This window comes from Phaethon lepturus, unplaced genomic scaffold (genome assembly GCF_000687285.1).
Source record: "Phaethon lepturus isolate BGI_N335 unplaced genomic scaffold, ASM68728v1 scaffold32055, whole genome shotgun sequence".
Classification (NCBI taxonomy): domain Eukaryota; kingdom Metazoa; phylum Chordata; class Aves; order Phaethontiformes; family Phaethontidae; genus Phaethon; species Phaethon lepturus.
This window is the reverse complement of record NW_010538921.1, coordinates 5,741-17,805: the sequence shown is the minus strand read 5'-3', so window position 1 is coordinate 17,805 and position 12,065 is coordinate 5,741. Positions and strand designations below refer to the sequence as shown.

Below are 12,065 nucleotides of genomic sequence, written 5' to 3'. Positions count from 1 at the left end.
TCCCTCTTCGTTGTCTCACTCTGGCACAGCCTGTTTTTCGTGGCAAACTCTCAGATGGACTGCCTAAACCACTCAAAGGGAGAGGTTTATGGGGCAATTAAAAAAGAATCAGACTTGTTACATCATTCTGACTGTGGGCTATTATGTACTTTATATCTTTGCTCATAGCTTTATGGATCCCTTGTGCATCCTTGAATCTAAAGCCTGTGCTTAGGTATCAAACCCTTCAGTGTCCAGGGAGTGTAGCTGGGATAATGGAAAATGAACTTAATGAACTTGCTGTAAAATCAGGTCCTAACACACTGTTATCTGTGTTAGTCAGTGTGGATTTTGAACCTGATGCTGAAAGGACATGAGCATTCTCCAACCCCACTGAATTCATTATTGAAGATACGTAGCATGTTCTTTGTTTTGCAGCCAAATTCATTCTGTGCTTGGCTGTTGGATTCATGCCTAAGTGCCCAACACTACAATTAATCTGTCTTGTAAATATACTGTGCATACATTTTCTGAAGTGTTTGATGGTGCAAAGAAGTACAGCTGCATATGGGCCTTTACGCTGTCACTGTTTGTTTCTTGATATAATATATTATTTTTTTCTCCCCAGTATGGAATAGTCCTTGATGCTGGATCCTCTCGGACTACAGTCTATGTCTATGAATGGCCAGCAGAAAAAGAAAATGACACGGGAGTCGTAAGCCAAACCTTCAAGTGCAGTGTGAAAGGTGAGCTCAAATGGAAGTTCCTTATTTCTTTCTATCGTCCAAGAAGAGGTTATCAGGAAGCTTATACTGTTTTTTATTACTGTGTTCCCTTTTCAGTGCTGGGGAGCAAGAACTGTTAAGACTATGTCTGTATCTGTCAGCATCAGTCATTCTCCTACGGGCACAAGCAGGGTGCTCTAATCTGCAACAGAGAGAGGAAATTGTAGCTAAACCTGATTTACTCCACTGCAGTGCATGACTGGTGCAGACATAATTTGATCTATAGAGAATCAGGCCCTGTAAATGTTTAGTACTTGTGCTCTGAAATAATTTCTTTTAAAAGGAAAGTATAAAATATATTTTAAAATATCTTGGAATAAAAAGCCTTTGAGAAGAAAAGGGATCTAGCTCTTGTTAGATGTGAGCCATTAATTTTGATGGAGGCAAAAATGGATGTCAGCTATGCTACAGGAGTTTGAAAAATTAGTTTTTATTGTCTAGAAGTCTTAGTGATGTTTAAAAAAAATAATCTCCTGGTGGTGTCAGGTTTCCTAGACAAACAAGGCTTATGCAGTTCATCTGTAATTGTTCTGTAATGACTTGGAAAGAGGCAACTGAGGGAAGATTATGAAAGGCTTGCAGAAGATGAACAGGAAGAGCTTCTCCATACTACAGAACTAGGAAGAGTCTAATAAAATTATCAAGTAAAATAGCTAAATTGCAAAACTGTTTCTGACAGGATGTCATAGTTGTATCAAATATGCAGGTCTGGCTCAGGAAGACCTGTAGTTAGCTGTGCACTGCTAGAAGATGTCCCATGACAAGTATCACTGGCTACCTGCCTTGTCTTTTGTCTGTGGTTTTGCATTGATTCCTCTCAGAGAGAGGATGTTAGATTACACTGACTTTTGCTCACACTCCGGTATGGTTAAGTATATGTACTAATAGCTTGTGGATTCCTTCCTAACAGCTTTTGATTCTCTTAGTCAACTTCAGTGACATTTGCCTAAGCTTTCAAAGATACCAAAATTCCACACATTTTACGAAGACAGCTCACCAGGCAGGGGAGAGAAATCCACATCAGTAGCTAGTCCATAAGGGATTTCTGCAGGAAGCCAAACTGTAAATTCCACTACTCTGTGTTAAATGAGCTTTAGATTATCCTCTAAGATACTGATTTCAGCAGTACAGCTTTGTTTAGTGTACTGGTTTGGATTTGCAAGTTGGGTAAGAGAAGAAGGTGGGGCAACTCAGGAGGTCTCTGTGCAGATTTTATTAATCTCTGATAATAACTGTGGTGTTCAAAGAGCATTTTTCCCTTTCCTTCCTCTCAGTCATGATCATGCAAAATCCTATATCCCTCTTTGTGTCTGGAAATAGATGCTGGAGATGTAGCTGCTCTGTTTACCGCTGGTAACAGCTTTCCTTCCAGCTTCAGGCCTGCCTGTGCTAGACTTAAGGCTGTTAGAAAGTCTTATTCCAAACCAGGGCTGTGAACATCTAATGATGACATGGTAATGTTTATGTTTAAGTTCATATTGTAGAAAAGGGAGTGGTGGAGTGTGAAGTCTGTTAAGTCTTACATATTTTTTCTTCTGATTTTATTGATGCAATGAGGCTGAATAAAATGGGTACTCATTTTAACTCTAAGATAGCCACCTTTTGCTAATCTTGGGATCAGGTTGTGAGAGAGATGGCTATTACAGGAGAACTAGATGGAGTTCTGGCAGAATTGTTCTCTGTGGGGCAGTAGCTTCATGGGAACTCCTGGATTTCTCCCTGTGCAACTTCCCTAACTAGGGAATTTTAGTAAGGAATGTTTTTATTCACACCCAAGTTGAGCCTGAACAAGTTGAGGTCCTGCTGGTCCTTGGAGTGTTGGGCAAGGCAGGAAAGACTTTGACATTAATTGTTCAAATAGTTAGGCCTTACGCAGCATGGTGTAACTCTCATTCCTGTTATTTGAAGGCTTTGGAAATTTGGAAAGCTGTGAAATACTTAGTAGTTCATGCACCAGCCTAGACTTGGACCTCTATATGACTTCAAGAGCCATTTGTGTGCATCTTGAAATTTCACTAGCAATTCCTTCCAGAAGCTTCTTTAGTTTGGTTTCAGTTGAGAGCAGTGAGCTGTAGAGGTGCCATGGTATCCATGACAGTTGAGGCAAACCAGATGAGGAAATCTTCGTCTTAGGTTGTGGAAGGAGGGGTTTTCTATACTTCAGCAGATCAGAGAAATTTTACATCAATTAGACGTGCTATTTTCTACAGCATCTGCCATGAGTAAACCTATTTTTATCATGAATATAGCACTGCTTTCATTGTGTTGTTATATGATTATAGTGTATATCTTACTCTAGGTATGGTACTATAGGTGTGTATATATACACACAGAAATACAGGTGAGCAGTTTGCAAATATCTTCTTGTCTCACACAGCTGAGACAGTCACTGCATTGTTTATTCCTTAAGCACTCGTAGTTTTCAACCATCCTAGTTTGCAGTTACAGGAGGGAAGGGGGAAATCTTTTTCTCTTAACACCAGTTTGCTAATCAGGCTAATTTGTGGTTGGCAAAGCAGAATAAAATCAATCTCCTTGTTCTCTTTTAGGCCCTGGTATATCCAGCTACGAGGGTAACCCTGGAGCTCTTGCCAAACCCTTTGATGACTGTCTGAATAAAGTCAAGGAGAGAATACCAGTTCATCTGCATAAAAACACTTCTGTCTATCTGGGGGCTACAGCTGGCATGAGGCTACTGAGGTATGGCAGAAACTTGAACTCCTCTCTATGCATACTAGTGTAGCAGTCTGTGAAAACAGAATGTGAAAAATGTACTGGATGCTTTTTTATCCATTGGAAATTGGCCATCTAAAAAGGAAATGGAGCCCAGCCAATTTAATTTAATTAACTTTTTTGACAGGGAAAGCAGAGCTGTATAAAAATCCTCTGTTATGCCACATTGAAAAGCAATGCTTGCTTTATTCTGGAGAAGGCAAGGGTTTAATTTTCTCTTCCATATCTGTCTTAAAATTCACTGTTATGTAAACAGATAGTCTTTGTGTGTATCTGTGGGCAGCAAAGGCAGATTAAAGCTAGACATTGCAGAGTTTTCTGAGTGTGAATGTGGTGTAATGTGGCTTTTGGGGTCTGTATGTGGCTGTAGCCCTGGCACAAACTGGCTTTTTGTGTTTGTTCTGTGGCAAAACAGAGTGGGAAGGAAGGCTCCAGGACTGTTTTAACCAGCAACTGTCATATAAGCACTCAGTTCACTAAAAAGTAAAGTATATATAAGAAACAAAACACCCATGAACTTGTACATGGGTGAACTTGTACACTCTAAAAAGAGTGAAGTTTGTGTATAGTGGGGGAGTTGCTTGCTGGATACTTGGCTGTTCCCTATCATAAGCTTCCCCTTTAGGGGATTTTTTTATTACTCTTATTTTTTATTAGATGATTGTAGGAGTTTTCTTGAATTGCTAAGTCCATGAACAATAAACATGATTTTATTTGCCTTTCCAGATGCTCAAGTGTCTCATGTTTTGTGAATTGCTTAGGTTACAAAATGAAACGGCAGCCAATGAAGTCCTTGCAAGCATTCAAAACTACTTCAGAGCACAACCTTTTGAATTTAGGGGTGCGCAAATCATAACTGGGCCAGAGGAAGGGGTGTATGGATGGATAACAGCCAACTATTTAATGGGCAATTTCTTAGAGGTGTGTGGAAAAAACTGCATGCTTTTCTTTTCACTGTTTCTTTCTTATAAATGAGATGTTTGAGAGGACATGCCTGTTCAAACATCATATCTACAACTTCCATTTTGCACTAAAACATACAGCAGGGTCTTTTTGTGGCAGTAATAGAACAAAGTAAACATAAATCAAAGAATATGAGTTACAGGAATGTGATATGGGAAAGGTAAAATTGTTGATCCACAAAACAGGGCTATTCGCTAAATGACTTTGGATGCCTTACCTAGAAACAGAAGTTGCATTGCTCTTAAATGCATTGGTATGTTAAGTGTGACAGTGTCTTGACAGTGGTGCCAGCAAAAGATGTTTTCTTCTGCTTCTCTGTGACTTCCTCAGGTGGCTGATGTCCCTGCAGCTCTACGGCTGAAGGATCTGCACAGCTTAGGGGCCTCCAATTTGTTTGGCAGTGTTGGCTCACTTGTCTTAAGCAGACAAGACTGTCTGAAGCAGTGAAGGTGGTTAAGTTGATGTGGCCAAATGTGCCTCAGCTGATCCAGAAATCACTTATACACAGTTCATTCCAATACTGCTGAAAAGCTGCAGGCTATGAGCAGTGGGCTGTGGGTCCAACTGTCTTTTGCAGACAAAGTGATATCAATACAAAGACACTTACGGTGTCCTTGAACTCAGAATAGGGTGAGGCAGGAGCCTCATAGCAGAGAGGGAGTCAAATGCATTCAAAGGTCCCTTTTTATATAGAGATATTCAGTATGATTTCATTCCCAGTAAAAGCTGTACCAAGATGATGAGCAACTGCTCATCTGCACTGGTGGCAGCAGCGTGCTGCCCTTAGCATTGACTGCATTTCTTCCAGATAGTCTCGCTAGGTTGAAAGAAATTTCAACCAAACAGTTGTTACTGTGCTGGTTGAATGGTTCCTGTTAGATCACGGCAATTAATAAGCAGGGATTAGTTGGTGGTGGTCTGAGTGATAGCTCATGGCGAATGTGTTGTTGACTCTTGCAAAGTTAAGAAAAATGGTATTGGAATCACAGGTTCTGGAATAGTTTTTCTCATTGTGTGCATTTCATGCAACAAAAATGATGTCACAAACTTCAGGGTGTCAGTCTTTTACCACATGAATTTTAATAATCCAAATATCAAATTCCATATGGCAGATTCATAAGGACTACTGAAGGGACTGAAAGATGCTGTGAAGCCAGTTTAGTGTAGAGAGTTGTGTGAAGACCTACGTGTGGAATATCACTAGTAGGAGAGAGAAATTTTCACCATTCTTGTGACAGTGGGCTAAGAGTCAAGTGCTGCTAGGGGCCGTTAATGGGAAACTTTCACTGTAGAATTTTCTTGTGACTTTATTTGCTAGCCCATAAAGGTTCTTTTCCCTTCTTGTGTGTATTTTCATATCATCATGCTCAGTAAATAATACTACAGTAAATATTGAGATAGATAATAATACAAAATCTGTATTCTGCACTGTGACTGTGTAGATCAAATATAGAATTTGGGGGATGTTTTGAGTAATAGGGAAAAATCCCAGCTGAATGGATCAGATATATTGCCACTGCAGTTTCAGTGAAGGAAATGTGCAGGTTAGGGGTCCTTGTTCTTTTGACTTTGATGGAGCTTTCATTTGACTTTTCTGTGTTTTTCACTCTATTTTTACTCTCTTTTTCTGTGTGATCTCTTACTATTCTATTATTCCTTTAATAATTCTTCTTGCCTTGAAACAAGCAAATCTTCATACTGTTTCCATCCAGATTTGTTCAAGATCTGATGGGTATCTGGACTTCAATTCCCTGCGTTCTAGTACAGATACTGATCTGTCTAGTCCTGCGCTTTGATCATTGTGCTGTCCCCTGAGTTGAAAGCTACGCTGTGTTCCTTTTTCCATCTTTCAAGATCATTTCACTCTGGGAAAGTACGTCACTCTTATGTAAAAAACATCTGCGTGTTTTCCTCAGAGCTAAGATTTTTTGGAAAGGGTGCAGGACAAAGAGGGGGGGGAAATCTCAAAAAGTTAAGTAAAGATTAGAAAAGCTTGAAGGGAGAACAGGCAGATGATATTTCTAATTAGCCCTGGTTTTATTTTCACATGTAGAGAAACCTTTGGAGGACATGGGTCCATCCTTACAGAAAAGAGACTATGGGTGCACTGGATCTTGGAGGAGCTTCCACTCAAATTTCGTTTATCCCAGAGGACTCTCAGGAGAACTTCAATAGCACCTTGCAAGTGAAGTTGTATGGTTACAACTACAATGTCTACACTCATAGCTTCCAGTGCTATGGGAGAGATGAAGCTGAGAAAAGGCTTTTAGCATTGCTGCTCCAGGTCTGTTTAAGACCCTTTGCTATGTTGCTGTTGCAGGTGTTCAGTAATTGAGCAGGTTCTTAGGCTTGTGTTAGCTTCCCTTTGGTGGAGCTTGGAGACCCCAGTAACAGCTCTGTTGTGCTTACTTGTGGACAAATGCACTTAGGTTTCATACAAAGATCTTCATATTTGTTAAAATTGGTGAAAGTTTTGTACCATTTGACAAAAAGGTCCAATTAGTCCTGTAAGTGTTTTGCTGATCTTGCCAATTATTTTTTTAGAAAGGATATTCTGTGAGTTACAATGATCAGCAACGTTGTACTGATCAGCCATGACAGAGAAGAGAACAAAAATACAGGCATATGTGATTTAAAAAGATTCCTGTAGTTAATGTGAAATTAGGTCTTTCTTGCTTTTGAGTAGCCTTTATTGTTTGGGGTCTTTGTTTGGAGTTTTTTCTTTTTCCCCCCAGAAATCAAACACCAGTTCCAATGTGGATAATCCATGTTACCCTCAGAATTATAATACTGCATTAACGATGAAGTACTTCTCTGGCAGCCTTTGTACACAGTCTCTGAGACCAGCAAATTACTACCCAAATCAGCTTGTGAACTTCCATGGAACTGGAGACCCAGGTCTGTGTCAGGAGATGGTTTCTTTATTGTTTAACTTCACTGCTTGCAGAGACAGAGAAGACTGTCCGTTTAACGGAATACGTCAGCCAAAAGTTAAAGGGAATTTTGTGGTAGGTTTGCAAACACAGAATTTCTTTTTGAGTTTGCTTGCTTCTGGTTTCTGTAGTTCTGAAAGTAACAGGCCTGTCATCTGCTCCTTTTCTATAGGCTTTCTCAGGATTCTACTATACAATTAATGCTTTGAATTTATCTGGGCACTTTTCCCTAGCTGACTTCAATTCAAGTATGTGGTTTTTCTGTTCACAAAGCTGGGCACAGGTAAGTGGGTGGTTTGGTTTTTTGTGGGTTTTTTTCTTTTGTATCTGTAAAAGGGAGATATAAAAAGAATATGGACTGGACAAGTATCCAGAACTTTTCAGAAGGTCTGTATCAACCTCAACATTTGTTTTCCCACTTGCTTCAAACCATGTAGTTTTTCTAGCATGCTTAAAACTTGAACTAGGTCTTGAAATTTCATTTCACAATTTTATCCATGCTGTGAAGATGAAAAGGAAGATTTAGGAACTATAATATCCTCAATTTTCATGTGCAGTTTTATGTTTCTTTTCAATTTTTACCACATAAGCTATATCACTGTTGGGATATTTCTTTTTCTAAATCTTCATTATCTAGTTGTCCACAACTTTACTTGGTGTTTCTAAAAAATGCTAATAAATTCTAATTAGAATCCAAAGTATTCTGTAGTTATAAAAAACAAAAGCATTTGTTTTACATAACTTACATGTTCTTAAAAAAACTTTTGCTTTCAGCTCCAGTTTATGCTGCCTAAATTTGAAGAAATATATGCTAGATCCTACTGTTTTTCAGCCAATTTCATTTATTACTTGCTTGTACATGGTTACAACTTTGATGTAGAAACTTGGCCACAGATACATTTTCAAAAAGAGGTGAGTAATAATAATTTTCTCTTACTGTTATTTTAATCCAAAGAAGTTCAGAGGGAGACAGAAGATGCAGCAGCCTACAAAAGTATAATGGTCGTAAACAGCCTTTGTAAATGTTTGGCATAAGACAAAGCCACTTTTCAAGTCTCAGTAGCAGTTTCATCCTGGTTCCAGGGATTGCAGCATTATGTGGAGATGCTGCCTGGATTCTTTTAAAGAGCTTTAAGAAAAGATCAAATAATTGTGTTTTAAACCTTGCCCCCTTCAACCTGTTTGTTGAAGTAGGTGGATTGCTCTAGGCAGTGATCTGCCTGAAACACCTCACCAGTCAAGGTCAGTTTGAGCTAACCCTGCTGAGCTGGACAGGAGAACCCCTGCTTTTCTGTCTGCTGGCAGAGCCTCGGGGGAATCAGCAGAGCTGGTTTGTACTCAGTGAGTGGTGATGAAGCAACTAGGGCAGTTTTCATCCTCAGCTGGCACATTCATCTGTGCTGTAACCCGGTTCTCTGGAATAAGAATGTATATTGATGGAATATTGGATTTCAGTTGGCACAGAGAGAAGGCTTACAATGTTTGTGTAATAGGTGCATTTCTCTCTTCCTCCGACCTCAATCTTTCTCCTAAAAAACAGAGTACTTGGAATATACGTGTATATATCCATTCTAAAGCTACTGCTAAGAAATCTTGGCTTCCAAATCAGAAGGCACGGCCACTAAACTTGGCTGTTACAACAAGAAGCAGTGGTCCCCACAGTACTCTGTGACTCCATCCTTTCCTCTCTGATACTGTATAGAGTCTTAATCTAAAACCTTGTCCCAGACTGTCTCTTAATCTCCGTACAGTTTGGAAATGCTTCAGCACTTGCATGCAAAATCAACAAAAGAATAGGTTGTAGATCTTCATGGCGTATTCTTAAATGCAGGGTATGCTGGCAAGCTGTGATTGAGAAATTGTACGCAATGTTTTCTGAACAGTCATATCTATTACTGGTGCGCTGAGGAATCAAATAGGATTTTCTTGCCTTATTTTGTCCTCTGGTGGACAATGATGAGCAGCTCTGGAGGAGTGTCCAGAGTTTAGCCCTTCTACCAGGAAGTTGGCACAGAGCTTACTTTGGGATCTTAATCTGGGTGGATTTGTCTCAGTACTTAAATATATCTTGTATTGTCCCCAGCAGATAGGAGCAGCCAAACACAGCAACATTTTTCTGAATTTAGCCAAGACTGTAAAAATACTACGCAAAATAAAAACCCAAAAGGCTTTTTGGGTTATTAACACCTTTGTTACCTAGATTAACACCTTTGTTACCTAGATTTTGCACTATGGTAATCATGCAACTCCAAAAGGAAAAACTACATTCTCTTAATTAGATCTGCCCCTACTAAAATAATAAGATCTGGTGTTAACTCATGAGCTAAGCTACCCCAGAGGTATCGGCACAGTTACTGCAAGAGTGGAGGGTGGGGTTTTTTGCATATGCTAGGAGTATATTTCCTTTTAATTAGTGAACACAACCAATGAAAATAACCTTAACCCAATGCTAAGATCTGGGTGAGATCTAGAGCTAGATGATTTGCAAAAGTTCTACACCTCATAATGAGAGTTTTCCCCCTCTCTCAGCAATGAAAAGCTGCCTTGATCCATCTTACCCTCTTTGCTCACCTGTCATAGTCCAGTTCCCATGATGTAACTTTCTTTTTATCAATTAAACAAAAGTTATTAGGATATATGCAGCTACAAAAGCGACCAAATATTACAGGCTCTTAGGGCCTCCTACAACCAGTAGCTGACTGCTTAAAACTGTTCATTAAAGACATTAAATCATTTATTAAAGTTAATTCTTCAACTTTATCATGATGCTTTCTATACAAGAATAACCAAAGAGATTTGCTTTCCCAAATTTAAGCAAACTACTTACAGGCAGCTATTCAGGTAAACTTATCTCCATAGCTGCAGAGTGGGATGACCTGTAATAAAGATGGAAAGCCAGATGAGTTTGGGAGAGCTGGTTGGTTGTAGAAGAATGCAACTTCAGCTTTGTCTGTCCTGTAGTATACCCTAGAACTACCTGGAGTGATCTGAAGGTGATGCAGGCCCTTTGAAAAAGCAAGCCACCTATGCTAGAGTGTAAACCAAATACATATCATGTAGCTGGCCCTGTGCTTATCAAGTGGCAGGATGATGATTTAATGAAGAAGACAGTGGAAAATTGATGAACAGTGTTGCTCAAATCAGAAGTGGGGAAAGACAGCAAAGCAGGAGGACCGTGGAGCAAATGCAACACAGCCCCTTTGTTCTTGTTTCACGTGTTCCTAAGTAATTTTCCACTTATGTTTATTTCTTAAACGGAAGAGCCTAGTGCTGGTTCATTTGCAGGCACAAAACCAACCATGGAACAAAAGATAATAAATAGAGTTCCTGCTTTGGGGACTTTACCCTGGCCTCCTCTTTGTCCATGTTGGTGGGACTCTTTTGTTTGCTTGAACTAAAGAACATTGTAGGATTTGGCTAAGATAAGGGGCTAATTCCAGGAACGAGCACAGTAGTGCTGGTTTTTCTTTCAAAAATATGTTTCTTGCACAGAAAAACCCATAACTGTCTGTCTGCATATATACCATGCACCCTTGTACCCATCCATCTAATATCTGTGGCTTCTTTAGCCCAGTGACCAATTTCATTAGCATCCTCTGGAACTACAAAAAAAAAAGTGTTATTTAAGACGGTTCTGTATCTTTTTTGTATACACCACTAAAGTTTTCTCTTTGCTAACTTAAAGAGCCAGCATCCGCAGTTGAGCTTTTGGAACCTCTTTTCTTTGACTGAAAAGTCCATGGGAATAGGACTCTTCTATTTTTATTTCAGGTTGGTAACAGCAGTATAGCATGGTCACTCGGTTACATGTTAAGTCTCACAAACATGATTCCAGCAGAAGGCAAGCTGATACAACTACCTCTGAAACCTTCTTTGTTTGCTGGGCTCCTCGTCTTCCTCACAGCTACGGCATTGTTGTGCCTTCTCTTCCTTGTATACTTGTGTATTCTGTCACATAATCGGAAGAACGTCAGTCGTGTTGAACATATATTTATTCCAGAATGAATGAACTTGAATGAATGAATGAACTTTACAGAATGAATGAACTTTACTGAAGACAAAATAAAAATTGTGTAGTGCTATTAAGTTAAGTAGGGCTTTATTTTTGAAAAATGGAGGGCGAAATAACGACAGGCAAAAAGACTTCAGGACCAGAAGCATAAATAGAGAAGAGGCACAAAGGAATCGGTGGTATGGTGAATTGGAGTGCTTTTGAAATATTTTGGCAAGTGTTTCTGTAAAACTAGTTTGTCCAGCGTGCAGCAGAGAAAACATGGGCAGATACGTCACTTTGCCTGATAAAGGATTAATAGCCTTTTTCTGACAGGTACGTATTTTTTTTTGTTCATTAACTCTGTGCTAACTGGTAAACTCAAGTGGTGATGGATTTGATCGTGGCAGCATTTGTTTGAGATAAAATTTAAAAACAGGTCAGTAGGAATTGTGGGAGGCAAGAACATGGTAGCTGTTCTTGTGCTGACACTGAAAGCCCCTGAATAATCTAATTTCTGAAATTGGAACAAGCACTGGGTAATGACAGGAACTGAAAGGAACAGCTGGGATAGAATTGTTTCTTTTTCTGTTCCAAACTGATTGATCCCCACCACATAAAGGTCTAATAACACCTCTTGGGACTTTCAAGCCTGTCTTAAAACTGAGCTATATCTTTTGG

The 12,065-nt window shown here is 39.4% G+C and overlaps 1 protein-coding gene across 1 annotated transcript in view; it reads left to right on the top strand.

Annotated features, from left to right (window-relative positions):
- ENTPD3 (ectonucleoside triphosphate diphosphohydrolase 3) overlaps positions 1-11,398 on the top strand; it is a 15,581-nt gene extending 4,183 nt beyond the window's left edge. The window contains exons 2-9 of the mRNA XM_010286976.1: positions 608-725; positions 3,314-3,464; positions 4,259-4,418; positions 6,514-6,744; positions 7,196-7,468; positions 7,566-7,676; positions 8,168-8,305; positions 11,165-11,398. Coding sequence (XP_010285278.1) covers positions 608-725; positions 3,314-3,464; positions 4,259-4,418; positions 6,514-6,744; positions 7,196-7,468; positions 7,566-7,676; positions 8,168-8,305; positions 11,165-11,398 — 1,416 coding nt within the window. The remainder of the gene's footprint in view (positions 1-607; positions 726-3,313; positions 3,465-4,258; positions 4,419-6,513; positions 6,745-7,195; positions 7,469-7,565; positions 7,677-8,167; positions 8,306-11,164) is intronic.
- The last annotated feature ends 667 nt before the right edge of the window (positions 11,399-12,065 follow it).